Genomic DNA, 15698 nt, shown 5'->3' with positions numbered 1-15698 from the left:
CTTCTTGCTGATGGTCTTGTAGCCCATTCAAGCCTTGTGCAGATCTACAATCTTGTCCCTGACATCCTTTGACAGCTCTTTGGTCTTGCCCATGGTGGTGGGAGAGGTTGGAATGGAAGATACAGATTGTGTGGACAGGTGTCTAATACACCTAACAAGCTTACATTAGGAGTAACTTCTTAAAGTGGCAGGACTAATCTGTGTTCCACATGGGCACATAACCAATCTGTGGGAGCCAGAATTCTTGCTGGTAGGTAAGGGATCAAATACTTTCTGTATTTCACTCACTGAAATGCAAATGCATTTCTAACCTTTATACAATGTGCTTTTTCTGGATTTTTTGGTTGATATTCTGTCTCTATCCGTTAAAATAAACCTACCATAAAAATGACCCTTCATTTATTTGTAAGTGGGCAAACTTACAAAATCAGCAGGGGATCAAATAAATATTTTCCCGACTGTAAAATCTTGTACAACCAGGCCAGAAACAGATTGACAAAGGAGATCAGAGTGGCTAAAAACTACCCTGAAAAGCTAAAAAGTTTTCAGCCAACGACCCGGCGTCAGTATGGACTGGTCTGAGGAACATCACTAAGTACAAGACACCACCCCCACAGTCTGTGGAGAATAAACAACTGGCTGATGACCTGAATGTGTTTTACTGCCGATTCGAAAAGCCTCACTCCTAGGGGGTACGGCTCATCTTGTGTTTGGTACGCCAAGGTGATGGTATTCACTAGCCAGTGGGCCAACCCCTGTTTGGAGGCAGCCTTCCCCTTGTGCTGTCCTCCAAAGCAGACAAAAGGCTGGTCAGAACTTCTAAAGCTCTATGTGCGGTCCACGTAAATGCACTGAGCGTGAACAGGACACAGTGGTGCAAGGGCTAGGTCTGCCTCCTCCAAAGGCAGCACTTGCAAGTTCACCACCTGGTCCCAGAAAGGAGTAGTGGGAACTTTGGGCACATATCTAGGCCGGGGTCTCAGGATAACATGAGAGTCAACCGGTCTGAATTCAATGCACACTTCGCTGACCGAAAATACTTGCAGGTCCTACACCCTCTTGATGGAGGTGAGTGCAGTCAAGAAAGATGTCTTAAGAGACAGGATCTTAAGCTTGACTGACTCTGGCGGCTCAAAGGAGCTCTCTGCAGTCCAGAAAGGACCACAGAGAGATCCCAATAGGGATGAGTTACGGCCTACGAGTGGAACCTGATGACCATGTCATGTTTTCCCATGGACCTGTCGTCCACTGCATCATGATGTGCTGTGATAGTGGCCACATACACTTTCAAGGTGGAGGGGGACGGCCTCTGCTCCATCCTTTCTTGCAGAAAGGAAAGCACAGCACTGATCGGTCATCTCTGGGGCTTCTCAATGAGAAGCATCCCAGTCACCAAACAGACTCCACTTCAGGACATACTGTAAGCCTACCTGGTAGAGGGGGCTCTGGCCTGAATGATAGTGGCTATCACTGCCTGTGACAAGCCACCTGAATCCTCCACGTCCCATCTAGGAGCCACACATGGAGGTTCCAAAGATCTGTATGCGGGTGCCAAATTGTGCCCTGCAGTCGAGGTCCTGTCCGGGAGCCCGAGGCTGCATGCCCATTGCACACGGCAACCCAGCCTGTCTTGAAGGCGTTTGTTGTAATAACAACATGCCTGGACACTTGTTCTAAGGGCACTCCTGCCCGTAGAAAGGCTAGTTCTGACCAAGGGCCAAAAGTCTGGCGAAAACTCGGCGTAATGGACATGTGAAATGTGCCATTTGCGCCATGCCCATCTCGGGACTCGGCTGAGTAGCCAGCGATGAAGCAGTCTCATATGTAGCAATTCGAGCAGCAGTACTGCAGCTGAGGATGACATATGCCCCTGAAGCCTCTGAAATTGTTTCAGTGGAACTGCTGTTTTCCCCCCGAATGCATTCAGACAGTCCAGCATTGACTGGGCATGGTCGTTCGTGAGATGTGCTGTCATGTTGACTGAGTCCAGCTCCATACAGAAAAAAGAGATGCTCTGCACAGGAGAGAGCTTGCTCTTTTCCCAGTTGACCCAAAGCCCCAACTGGCTGAGGTGCTGGAGCACAAGGTCCCTGTGTCTGCACAACAGATCTCGAGAGTGAGCAAGAAAGAGCCAGTTGTCGAGATGGTTGAGAGTGTGAACGTCCACTTCCCTTACTGGGGCAAGGGTGGTCTCCGTAACTTTGGTAAAGACACTGAGATACAGGGATAGCCTGAAGGGGGGAACTTGTAATGATATGCCAGACCCTCGAAGCAAACCAAAGAAACGGTCTCCGTCGAGGCAATATCGAGACGTGGAAGTATGCATCCTTCAGGTCGATTGCTGCAAACCAAGTTTACTCAGTCACCCAGAGGCAAAATCAGTCACCGTGTGTAGTTAATGCATCAACTCCGGCTCAGAACTACCCACGTGCAATACAGTGCGTTGGCTTGATATATTTGCAGGACAGTCATCGCATGCAGGGTGGAGGCGAGAAAGTTGCGAGGCATGTATGAGGACGGGAGGCATGCATGATTCCCTCATGCATTTTGTGGCACTGCAATCGCACTCTCCTCCTAGGGAATCTATGCGCACTTCCAGGTGGCCCCACCATCAAGGGTAGTGAGGGTGGAGCAGGCTGGGAAGCAGCTTCGGGCAGTAAAAAGGTGCCTTTCATGACTTTGTTACCTCCCCCATGCACTTCCGGGAAGAATGGCAGCAGAAACCAATAATCCAGCCGCAAACCCTCGGGGCAAGGCCAGGGATCCCACTCCAGCTAGATGCTCATGGCGGCCCGGGAAAGTATGGCCATTAATTCTGAGTCAGTCTCTGACTGAGCAATCAGCCCAAAGCGGTGACGCTGACCTGAACCTTCATCCTCAGAGGACATTGGCTCACCCTCCAATGCAGTGATCGAAATCTGATCCTCCTCGGGAGCCCCGAATAACACATAAGATCGGCATCACTTGGGAGCTCGAACAGCACGCAACGCGCAAGAGGAGCGGGAGATCTGTGGGGACTGGCCTTGTGGAAAGCTCGCGCTATAATCCTCTGATCTCCCAGAGTGCTAGTCAGCGTGAGGCTGAGTTGCAGCAGAGGGGACTCAAGCCTTCACGAAGAGGGCAAGTAGTGATCACAGCGTCGCCATAGTTAAGCTCTCACAACGAGAGCATAAACCATCCACAGTTTCAGCATGCTTATTAAATGTGGCCGTCGGAAGAGGTCAAAAAACAACCACATCCAGAAACGCACGGACAGAGAGGCATCTTTAAAAAGATACTGACCGCCTGTGTTGCTCTTTTAGGGAAAACTACTCTTTTATTTGCTGAAGTGCCCGGGGGGAATCGCTGCACTCATCTGTGCCAAACACTGGCAAAACACCGCTGAATGCACCGTCAGAATCACCAGCAGCAAGAGAGTTTCTGCTTTTCTTCTACTCATTTAGAGATAAATGAAAGAGTGATGACTCAAACATGGGCAACCGCCCTCTTATTTACGCGTGTGTACAGGTGAGTGGCTGGGCATGCAAATTCCAGTTACAATTACAGTTTTTTACTACTCAGAGGTGATTGGGGCTCCCAAGTTAGACCATCAGTATCGACATAACATCAACCGTGACTGACTGAAAAGGAAGTAAGCATTCAAATATCATCTTACTAAGACATACTACTGGGAGATATAGCGACAACTGACATTTATATACATTAAGTAGTCGGCTATACTCTAATTTATTTACATTACAAGCATACTTGTAATGTAAATCAATTACTTACTCAAGATGTACTGTAGTATATGCATATCTTGCATCTTATGTGAAATTATATCCAGTAAAGTGGAGGCTCAAAGGTTGTGCAAAAGCAAACTTACCAATTAAGGAAGTAAATAATTCGGGAGCTGAACTTCCTGCAGCCATGAAAGTCGCCCCAGCCACATCTTCACTCAGCTGCAGATTCTAATCAAAAGCATCATATAAAAGATTAATCATGAATACTAGCAATAATGCACAACTAATAAAATTCTCTTTGTCCTACACATTGTTTCAAGATATTCGTCGGCACTCATAGATACCACATCAAATGCCATGTACTTCAACCAATCTTCCCTTGTGAAAAAGAAGTGGACTTAACTGTAATGAATATGCAAATATAGTGTACTTCAACTCTTAACAGTACACTTTTCAAAAACTGCACTTGCAGATAATATAATATTAATGAAAAAGATCACTTAAAGACACTTTCATAACTGTTTCTTAACACTTAAGTACACTTTTAAAAAGAAATGTCAGATTAAAAGTTTTACTTTAAAGTACATTTTCAATCATGTTTTATTACTCTTTTGTCATGCTTTAAAGTAATTTTTTGATGTGTTGACTAACTATTATGCAATTACATATAAAGATGTAATTCAGTGGGTCAAAAATCACTCTTAAGTTTAGCTAATTGCATTTAATATAAATGTAAACTATAATACATTTTCATTTAATTGCAGTTAACAAGCATTTAAATGTCAGAAAACGTTGCATTAAGTTCGCATCTAAGTATATTCTTTTAAATAATATTATTTCCAAATTAAGTATGTATGTATTTTTAAGTATGCTAAAGTGTACTTCTTTTTCACAAGTGTTCTCCAGTAGCATGAATCTCTGCAGTTTTTACATTAATATTTAAATCTCAACAGCTCCTGACAAATTGTGAACAAAGCCAATTCCCTGAAGGAACGTGAACAAAGAGAATTTCCCAGAAGGCAACACATGTTAATTAACATTTTAGCCAGAGTTCATGACACATAGCATCAGTACTGACCCGTGGGAGCAGAAAAACAAGATTGTCATCACTTCATTTTAGCAAAAGTAACATGTGCTGTCATTCTTATTCCAGCTGAAATGTCTGATAGGTGGCACTCACCTCTGAGATCTTCTCCAGGGATGGAACAAAATAGTCATCGCAAATGATAGCCAGTGCGTAGAACATATAGACAGCCTGCAATGGATAGATAGATAGATAGATAGATAGATAGATAGATAGATAGATAGAACAATATAATGATAAAACGATAGATAGAACGACAGATAGAGCGATAAAATGACAGAACGATAGATAGATAGATAGACAGAGTTTTAGAACAATATAATGATAGAACGACAGATAGAGCGATAGAACAATAGAACGATAGATAGATAGATAGATAGAACAATATAATGATAGAACGATAGATAGATAGATAGATAGATAGATAGATAGATAGAATTATAGAACGATAGATAGAGCAATAGAACTATAGATAGATAGATAGATAGATAGAACAATATAATGATAGAACGATAGATAGAACGATATAGAGCGATATAACGACAGAACGATAGATAGATAGATAGATAGATAGAACAATATAATGATAGAACAATAGATAATGATAGACCGATAGATAGATAGATAGACAGATAGATAGATAGATAGATAGAGCGATAGAATGACAGAAAGATAGATAGATAGATAGATAGATGGATGGATGGATGGATGGATGGATGGATGGATGGATGGAGTGTCACTCACACAGAGCACATGCAGTAGTACGGCTCCTCTCTTGCGCTGCTCTTTGGTGAAGATGTCCTCAGGGAACTCATGAATTGCTAATGGGAGAACACCACATGGTTTGGACATGGAATCATCAGAAACAATTGTGCTTGCTGGATTTTCAAAACCAATTTTGCTGAATGTGTGGTGGGATAGTTACACGTATGACACCAATGTTCAGGTAAAATATACAGAGGAATGTGAACTTCAATGAAGACAGAACCCAATTCTATTTATAGCAACCCATCACCGTGCTACTGAAGCCTCCCTTCTACACTCATATGAAAACATACACACTATAGACCCACTTTCTAGATTACGTTACCCCAGGAATTTGTGCCTAAACACAAACACAAATAGAAGACTTTTCAAAAGTAAGAGATTTCAATCTGATCTCAAATAATTCCCATCAAATTCTCATTAAAGACCAACATTATCTGAGCCTGGACTCTGTTTATATGTAGATATTCTTATGTATCTTTGTACTTTGTTAAGAACAATATGGACATAATGGCAGCATCTAAAATGCAATAAGTATTATGTATATACAGCTATAGAAATGTAAAATATTTACAAATCCTTTATTTCATAAATATATTTATATAAGTACATTTTACAGTTTTATAGATATATTTTAGGTCTCTTAAACATTTCCTGAAACCTAAACAAAACCACTTAAAAATAATAATAATAAGTACAGTGACAATAATTTTACTTTGATAATCCCTCTCCTATCTTTCATTCAATATTTATTATTATTATTATTATTATTATTCATTTGTTCCTCAATCAAATAGATTCTAAAAATTTGGATTGCAGCCCAAGAATAAAATAGATTACTTTCATGATTATTTTATTGTGCATTTGTGATTCATTTTATGGTTGTTTTTATTCACAAGACATTCAGAAAAATGCAGTGTCTCATGACAAACAAAATAAATATTACGTAAGTAGTGGTTGAATGATTACCAGAATTTTTATTTTATATAATTTTTTTTTTCTTCATTTAAAGTGTAGTCTTATTTAAATTTATTTTATCATTTGAAATGACTTGGAAAAAGTCACACAGAAAATATTATATGTTATAATGTTGAATGTTATCATTTCAAATTAAGTAAAGCAACTTCACTTAACAAGCCACCTGCGTATAATAAATGCAACTGAAACATAATCTCAGAAATACAACAGAATCAGCCTATTTATTTCATTAATGAAATATCCATAGATTAAATATAATTTACATCTTAGATGCTGTCAATACGTTAGTATTGTATGTTTTAGTGTCTATGCAAATATAAGTAAATGTACGTAAATGTATGTGAACCAAATTTTACGTAAAATAATACTCATGGGACGATGTTGCTACTATCCAAATTAATTTTATAGCATGTCAATTGACTAATTTTTTCTTTAAAAAAAAATATTCTAAGATATTTTAGAAAAGACAAGTTGAAGTTCTCAGTTGTGTTTCACTAAAGTACCATCACGTCTCCTAAAAGAGCAACCTTTGACTCTGAGCAATAACATTTTCCACTAACAAAAACAAACACGTGCACAGGAATAATTTTCTGTTTTGCCCTTTACATCCAGACAAAAACTTCTTCATCCCTCCTTTGTTATTTACAATGGTTTCTTTTTCTTGTATTCTCTCATTGCTCGTCTTTTTTTCCTCTTTGCTATCTCACTCTCTCTATCCTCCATTTCCTTTTCCTTCCTCTTTTTTTGTCATCTTTCCATCCTCTTCTGTAGCCCAGTGTCAAAAGACATGTTTTGGCTCTATGTAAATCGCTAAACCGCACTGAAAAACCCGCCTCAGATGAACGTCCTGACGAGCTGCCTCAGAGAAGGCAGTTACTATGGCAACGTCTTCCCTAGGGCAGTGAATTGTTGACGAGCAGCGGCAGGAAGCCAATGGCAACAGAGCGAAAGTGAGAAACTGGGTGGAGGATATATCTTTCCCATGGACTTGATTTAGGAAATATGGAAAAAAAGGAGTGACCAAAGAGATGACAAGCAACAGAAGTGCAACTGCTAAAAATACTCCATTTCCCTCTCCCAGAGGGAACGTCTTGGGGTTCTGTGAGAAAGACGCACATATAAGACGGTGCTTGACTCCAACAAAAATAGAGAAAGTGTGTAAATAAGATGGCAGAGCAAGTGAATGATTTTAAGACAAATCAAATAACGGAAAATGCTAGGATAATGGAAACTTTCACACTTGTTCTCAATTTTCATTTTTTTGTAGCCCTCATGTATTTACCATTTGTCAGTGCAACTTATGGTGCGTTCAAGTCATGTCGGATAGATCGTATTTACGAGTTGAACGCACATGAACGCCACCACAAAGTCGTTATTATGAGTGGGAAACTCAACATTTTCTTTAAGCCCCGAGTTTCCGAGTTGGGGGCGTGTCAATGAGAAACATGGCGGAATCGATGGATGCAACGTATAGTTGACGGTACATTTTTGTTTAAATTGATAGTTTAGTTGTCCTATAAACTTAAATTGGTCATGTTCTTGTTACACAGCTGAAATCCAAGTAAAAAAATGCAGACCCTGTTGTATTTTCTTGTAATTTATTAAAAGAAGATACACCGCCATCTTGTGCCGACTAAACTGACTTGAACGCAACTGACGTCGTAATTACGACTTGTCAACTCGTAAGTACGAACGTCCCAGGAGGACTTGAACGCAGCAATAGGTTCATTGGAAAAATTTGTGCAAAACTCCAAAAATGTACCTATGAATACAAGTCACTGCAGTTTTCAGCTGAAATGAACACTAGTGGCAGTAAAACACCAACAAATTTTATTCCTTTTCACACAAATTATGATTACAGGGGCAGATTATTGATAAAAAAAATACTTATTTTTATGCGCTTTAAAACATTTTTTTTTTAAAGCGCATATTTCCTGCACAATACTCTTTTATGACCTCAAAACATTTTTAACATAGTGCATGATTTGTAAACTAACACATTTTGACATTTGCATCCAATAACCAGCTCCATACATATGGCTTTTCTGACGTAGTAAACTTGCTCGATTGCACACCCGGTGCATCATTGCACTTGAGACACAAAGCCCTCGGGTGCGAGTCCTAGAAACACGAATCACAATAAAAGAGCTACAGGACGTCTAGAAGCAATCTAAAATTACACAGTTGCTTCAGCAAATGCATTTTTATCTTACATTCGCTTGTGTTAACAATATGGGTTAGGTTTAACGTAAGGTTTAGTGCAGGTGGTATATTCTTTTCAAATGCAATAGAGCATAAACCCTTTAGCGCCACTCACTGGACATTTAATTTTCGAACTGTGGCGATACGAACTACAACCAACGTAATAACACATCGCCGGATTCACGTTCATATGTTTTGGATAAAACTAAACACACTTTTAGTGTCACCCACTGGACATTTCACATTGAAAGCACCGCAAAACTCGTAAGAAGCAATGTAATATAATTTAGCAGAAATGTCGCCACAGACACAAGTTGCGTCAGTGTGCAAATACGTCACTGTGACCTTTCACCTCACAGCAACAGACACCTGCTCTGCCTCTTAAATACAAGCAGCCAATTCGGGCCTTGTGTTTCCTTTTTCTTACCAGCTGGAGCCAAGTTTAGCTCCAGTGCAGCTGCGCAAATCAGCAGCCCTCAGCAAATCATTGAAAGCCGCTCAAATGATGATGGCTCACCCAATCCTCTGTGACAGTTATTCTCTATATAAAGAATAGAGTGAAAGACTTCACTACACACTATTAAAAATAAAGGTTCCAAATAAGGGGTTTTGTTGTGATGCAATAGAAGAACGATTTTGGGTTTCTCAAACACTCTTTCAGTTAACAGTTCTTAAAACATCCTTTTTTTTTAGTGTGGAGAACCGTTTACCACTATAAAGAACCTATTGTTGAATGTAAAGGTTCTGTTGATGTTAAAGATTCTTCATGGAACCATCAATGCCAATAAAGAACCTTTATTTTTCAGAATGAAAGAACAAAATGGATAGAGAAAAGGCTTTGGTGGCTTGAATGTATGAGAGAAAAAGTGACAGCATCTGTCTTTCTGTCTGATTGTGTGACTGCAAGCTGTGAGTGACAAACTGCAAAAGAGAATGAGGAGAGAGAGAATGTTATGCTATTGACTTAAAATGGCAGGGTGTCTTGGTGTCCAGCTGGGTTATCAACTGCAAAACACGACCCCGCAGTCTACAACAGCAACCCACTCAAGACTGATTCAGCACATATGCTAAAAACCTGTGCATCACATACTACGCCAGGGTTATTATAGTAAACTAAACTCTAAAAACCTTAAACATAAAATATTTTCATTACTTGAAATAAAATAATCTTTAACTGAAATTAAATAAAACAAATATGCATATAAAATATAAATACACATATATACTTAAACTTATTTTATTTCACACATTTGCCAAAGCAACTTTTCTCATTTTTCAATTAAGTTTAATTTTATCTACTAAAATAACAATCAATAAATATTATATAGACATATTTAAAAAAAATAAAAATAATCAAAGTGACAAAACCACAGCTAAAATAAAACTTAAATTGAAATGAAATTTGAAAATTAAAAGAAATATTCTGGGTTTAATACAAGTTAAGCTCAGTTGGCAGCATCTGAAGCATGATGTTGATTACCACAACAAATGATCTTGATTCTTAATCATTCAGTCAGTCTATCTATCTATCTATCTATATAATTTATATGAGACCTAAATGTAAAATGTTATAATAGCACATTCTTCTGTAAACAATTGTGGATTATTTGAGCTGTAAAGCTGTTTAAATCGTGATTTTTCATGATGTTTAAGGTTTAGGGTTTTGATGAAAAAAATCGATAAAATTATGAATAAATATGACTGGATAAATACAATAAATAAAACTGAATAAAATGTCACACAGAAAAGGCTATTAAGCATTTTTCTCACACTAAATAATGTTAGCAAGCATATTGTTTATGTCTTGTGGCTGTACTATTGAAACTGAGTATTTGAACATTTATAAATCAGCTCCATTCACTTCCATTGTACGTGCTGTTAGCACAAGTGATGTACAAATGATAACTAAAACTACAAATGACAACAGAAAAAATGTAATCAAAAACTAATAAAAATAACATAAAAAGCTAAATTACTAAAACTACAATCAAAATGAAAACAGAAAATTAAAAAATAAAATTATTCAAAATATTATTAAAAATAAACATAGTGTCTCAGTGATACTAAAATAGCACCGTCTTACACACAGAGATGCACTGAATGATTCAGGAAGGTGAAGTATAGCTTTAAATCAGTACATGTGTTTAAATAGCATGTCGCACATCTATTAATCTGAACTGTGAATTCTGTCAGAGGGGGGAAAAAAGAAAAAGAAACCAAGTGAGAAAGAAGTGAGAATAAGTGGAAACAGATATCAGGTAGCGTGTTCAGGACACAATTTACTAATGCAGATACGGGTATAGAGTGGCAGAGTTTCCTTTTCACTATGTGGGTGCAAGTGAGAAAGCCTCAGTTAGGTGCAAAATCCAAAAATAAAGCCCTTTTCCGATTGCTGCGGAATATGGCACAAAAATGTTTTTAGCATCATTATTTTCTAACTTTTAGAACACCTTATTTTTTATCGAGTCAAAAAGTTTAAAGGAATAGTTCAGTCAAATATTCTGTCATCATTTATGCTCATTTCGGTTCAATTTTGATGAGAAATTATATAACATCTGATTCTAAACTTTCACAATCAGTCTCTACTCATTTATGTTAATTAATATACATCAGGAGAGGCAGGCCTAATAAGAGTAAGTTTGAAATAATTAAGATTTCAATGTTTTTGAAAGAAGTCGCTTCTGCTCACCAAGGCTACATTTATTTGATCAAAAATACAGTAATATTGTGAAATATCATTACAATTTTAAATAACCTTTTTCTATTTGAATATATTGTTAAATGCAATTGATTTCTGTGATCAAAGCTGAATTTTCTGCATCATTACTCCAGTCTTCAGTGTCACATGATCCTTCAGAAATCATCCTAATATGCTGATTTGCTGCTTAAGAATTTTTTTTATCAATGTAGAAAACAGTTTTTGCTGCTTAATATTTTATGGAAACCTTCTTGTGGTTGTGTAACACTTATGACAGATGCATCCCTCACAGGCTGGGAAGCGATCATGAGTGGTCACTCAGCTCAGGTTCTATGGGAAGACCGGCATCTCTCGTGGCACATAAACTGCGTGGAGATGTTGGCCGTGTTTCGTGCACTGAAACACTTTCTCCCAGACCTGAGAGGCCATTATGTGCTTGTCCGTACAGACAACAAGTCGGTGGTCTCTTATATCAACCATCAGGTGGGTCTGCAGTTGCACCCACTTTGCAGGTTTGTACACCAGATCCTCCAGTGGGCTATCCTCGAGGGACGTTTACATCCCTGGGCACATCAATCAGGGAGCAGACATCCTGTCGAGGCAGGGGCTGAGGCCTGGGGAATGGAGGCTCCACCCTGAGGTGGTGGAGCAGATTTGGAGGAAGTTCGGCCAGGTGGAGATGGACTTGTTTGCATCTCAGGAGATGACACACTGTCGATGTGGCCGAAGCTGCTTCTGTATGCCTTTCCCCTGATCGCTCTGCTCCCGGGAGTTCTGGAGAGTGTGTGCCAGGATGGGGTGCGAATGCTGCTAGTAGCCCTGTTCTGGCCGGGCTGAGTATAGTTCTCGGACCTGGTGGCCCTCCTCGATGGTTCTTTGTGGGAGATTCCTGTCAGGAGCGACCTTCTCTCTCAGGCGGGGGGCTCAATCCTTCACCCTCGCTCAGAATTGTGGAAGCTATGGGTGTGGCCTCTGAGGGGGCACAGCTCCTATATTGCGGTCTCTCAGCTGAGGTTGTTAAGACCATTCTCCATTCTGGCCATGGTTTTGGAGGAGCTATCCTTGCGTATGAGTCCTCTGATCTTCTATCGCCTCTGGAGATCAGGGTTCATTCAACCAGAAGTATGGTGGCTTCAAACACCTTTCTTTTAGGGGTGTCCCTGTAGGACGTTTGTGATGCGGTGGGCTGGTCCTCTCCGCTCACATTAGTCAGGTTTTACAATTTGGACCTGGAATCTACGCCAGGCTCTCAAGTTCTCCTGTCTTAGTTGTGCTTGCCATGATTCACACAGGTATTTGTCAGCATGGCGGAGTGGGCATTGTCATTTCCACAGCGGTTCGACATAGTGCTAGTTCCCTTGAAAGGGAACATCTTGGGTTACAACTGTAACCATGGTTCCCTGAGAGGGAATGAGACACTGTGTCTCCCTGCCATACTTCCTGCATCCCTGTGAGCAGCTTACTTCGACCTACCAGAAGCTAAAGCTGTTTACACCTGATGCACTTTTAAGATTCTTGGTCACTACGTCACCCCACCAGTTTCGTCTCATCATTCCAATGGACTAATTTCACACATGCTGCAGGACGTGGGTTACGCAGAGGCGTTCCCACCGCGTCTTAACACAGCATCTTGTTCTCCTTCAGGGAACCATGGCTACAGTTGTAACAAAGTTGTGTGTGTGTATATATATATATATATATATATTAAGACAATGAATTATACTAGGCTTAGGTTTTAACTGACTTATCAATATCATAATTTTATCAATACGCAGCTAGTTTAATCACCAGTTTGTTGAAAAATATTGTTTTTGGATGTGACTTCAACCAGACAGTAACAACACATTAATACAAACAACTCAAAATCTTGACATTTGAATGGTTCCAAATAAAAAGTAAAATGAAGGTAACAAACATATGCATTGCTTTGAAATATTTCTCTCATGCTTCTGTCATTTTTATATTTCTGTTTTATATTTTATATTATAATATTACTGTTATTTATATATTTCTAACCAACAAGTGCATTTATTTGGTCCATGGGCTTATTAGGGTCACTTTCCCTAAATACTGGGCAAATCATATCCAACTGAAAGCAATTACTTCTGCTTATGCCATGTGATCTTAATGCATCATGTCAGAAGAGATTACCACACAGTCAAAAATGATGCAGCATGATTTGTTTTTTATTAGACTGCAGTGATTGTGCTTGTCTTAGAGGGATTTCCTAGCCACCTACTCGAAATGTACACAAAATATTTGGCCAACGCAAAGAACATCATGTGCAATGATTACTGACATGCCTAAAAATAGCACCTTCCCTTTCCTTCTCATTATTTATTTCCTCCCACCTCTCTCTCTCTCTCTCTCTCTCGCCGCCTTTCTTTTTCATCTAAGCTCCCGCTCTCACACGGCTCTCCACAAACACACACGCTCCCAAAATTTAGCATTCAGTTGCCAAGCAACACAAACCTCAAAGGATTCTCATCTGAAGACGAGGTCTGCCGTCTCGTCCTTTTATAAGGAACAAAAACAATGGCGAGGACGAGAGAGAGACAGAAAAAAGAAATCAAGCTCAGACTTATTACATAATCCCCTCTAATTACGGAAGAGCAGTTTAAGGAACTGCACCTATTAAACATGATATTGCTCAGCTCTCACAGACAAGCTTTGCCAGATACTTTGCCAATTGCTAGTAGCATTTCATCCAATTGCAGATCTGATGATGAGAGCAGTCATCAACTCATTAATTTTTGCAAGCGCTCTTTGAATTGATGAGTTACCTATTGTATTCTCATACTCACAAAATGCTCACATCCCTTTCATTTTCAATAGCCATGACTGAGTATACAGATTAAAGGCAAATGAAACATGATTTAACCTTTAACAACAATACTAACTTACTTGTATTTTAATATTAAAACACAATGTATTAAAAGAAAACTCGCAAATTTTCACAGTAGTTAGTATTTCAGCTTTAAGTCTCACACTTAAAGGTGCAGTAGGAGATCTTGGAAAATGATAACTTTAGCCTGATAGCACTGAAAGCGAACGTCCCACCCTCCCTGCAATCGCCGTCCAAAGCTATGCCCCCTGAACGCATATACGCTCACAGACCAGAATACGAGAGACAACATAGGCTACATCAGCGGTTCCCAATTCCAGCCCATGTTCCGAACTGAAGTAAACTTCAACGATGTCCCCTGCTAAGGGAGTAGGGAGCAATGAACACTGTGTAGGGATCATATCGAACGGAACAGTTCATGCACGTAGCTCACTTCTAACGAGCTGGTTGTGTTAACTAAGCGAGACATGCAAAATATGGAATTGGGAACCGCTGGGCTACATCATGTGTCATTCACCAATGAGAAAACATTAAAAGTACTAGGGCTGTCAAAATGGCTGAAAAACTAAATTCGAATTTTGTATTTAAATATTATGCATGTATTAAAATGCATAATTTCAGTCAGGGTGAAGAAAAGCTTTTGGCTTCTCTCCTGAGGCCACAAGACGGCGCATCGAGCAAAATATAACTAACGCACGTTTATTCAAAGTAGGGCTGCACGATTAATCGTATTTTAATCTCGATAACGATATCTACCTTTCTTGATTAATTAAAAACAATCGTCACGATATTGGCGGCTCGTTATTTATCCTGAAAACATGTTTTTAATTTGGCATTTGCGTTATCTTGCTAACAAGTCTTCACTAGCGTTCATGCTTGATCTTGGAAAATGCTAACTTTAGCCTGATAGCACTGAAAGCGAATGTCCCACCCTCCCTGCGCAATCGCCGTCCAAAGCCACGCCCCCTGAATGCATATACGCTCACAGACCAGAATACGAGAGACAACATAGGCTACATCAGCGGTTCCCAATTCCAGCCCATGTTCCGAACTGAAGTAAACTTCAACGATGTCCCCTGCTAAGGGAGTAGGGAGCAATGAACACTGTGTAGGGATCATATCGAACGGAACAGTTCATGCACGTAGCTCACTTCTAACGAGCTGGTTGTGTTAACTAAGCGAGACATGCAAAATATGGAATTGGGAACCGCTGGGCTACATCATGTGTCATTCACCAATGAGAAAACATTAAAAGTACTAGGGCTGTCAAAATGGCTGAAAAACTAAATTCGAATTTTGTATTTAAATATTATGCATGTATTAAAATGCATAATTTCAGTCAGGGTGAAGAAAAGCTTTTGGCTTCTCTCCTGAGGCCACAAGACGGCGCATCGAGCAAAATAT

At 39.6% G+C, this 15698-nt stretch overlaps 1 protein-coding gene across 2 annotated transcripts in view; it reads right to left on the bottom strand.

Annotated features, from left to right (window-relative positions):
• LOC107675420 (sodium/potassium/calcium exchanger 3) overlaps positions 1-15698 on the bottom strand; it is a 38848-nt gene that overhangs the window by 11664 nt on the left and 11486 nt on the right. For both annotated transcript variants that reach the window (XM_016469752.1, XM_016469751.1), the window contains exons 3-5: positions 5551-5627; positions 4903-4977; positions 3866-3950 (exon numbers count right to left, since the gene is read on the bottom strand). In XM_016469752.1, the coding sequence (XP_016325238.1) occupies positions 3866-3950; positions 4903-4977; positions 5551-5627 (237 nt within the window). The remainder of the gene's footprint in view (positions 1-3865; positions 3951-4902; positions 4978-5550; positions 5628-15698) is intronic.

The sequence above is a fragment of the Sinocyclocheilus anshuiensis genome, unplaced genomic scaffold (assembly GCF_001515605.1).
Source record: "Sinocyclocheilus anshuiensis isolate Anshui unplaced genomic scaffold, SAMN03320099.WGS_v1.1 scaffold1081, whole genome shotgun sequence".
In the NCBI taxonomy this organism is placed as follows: domain Eukaryota; kingdom Metazoa; phylum Chordata; class Actinopteri; order Cypriniformes; family Cyprinidae; genus Sinocyclocheilus; species Sinocyclocheilus anshuiensis.
This window is presented reverse-complemented; position numbering and strand designations above follow the sequence as displayed.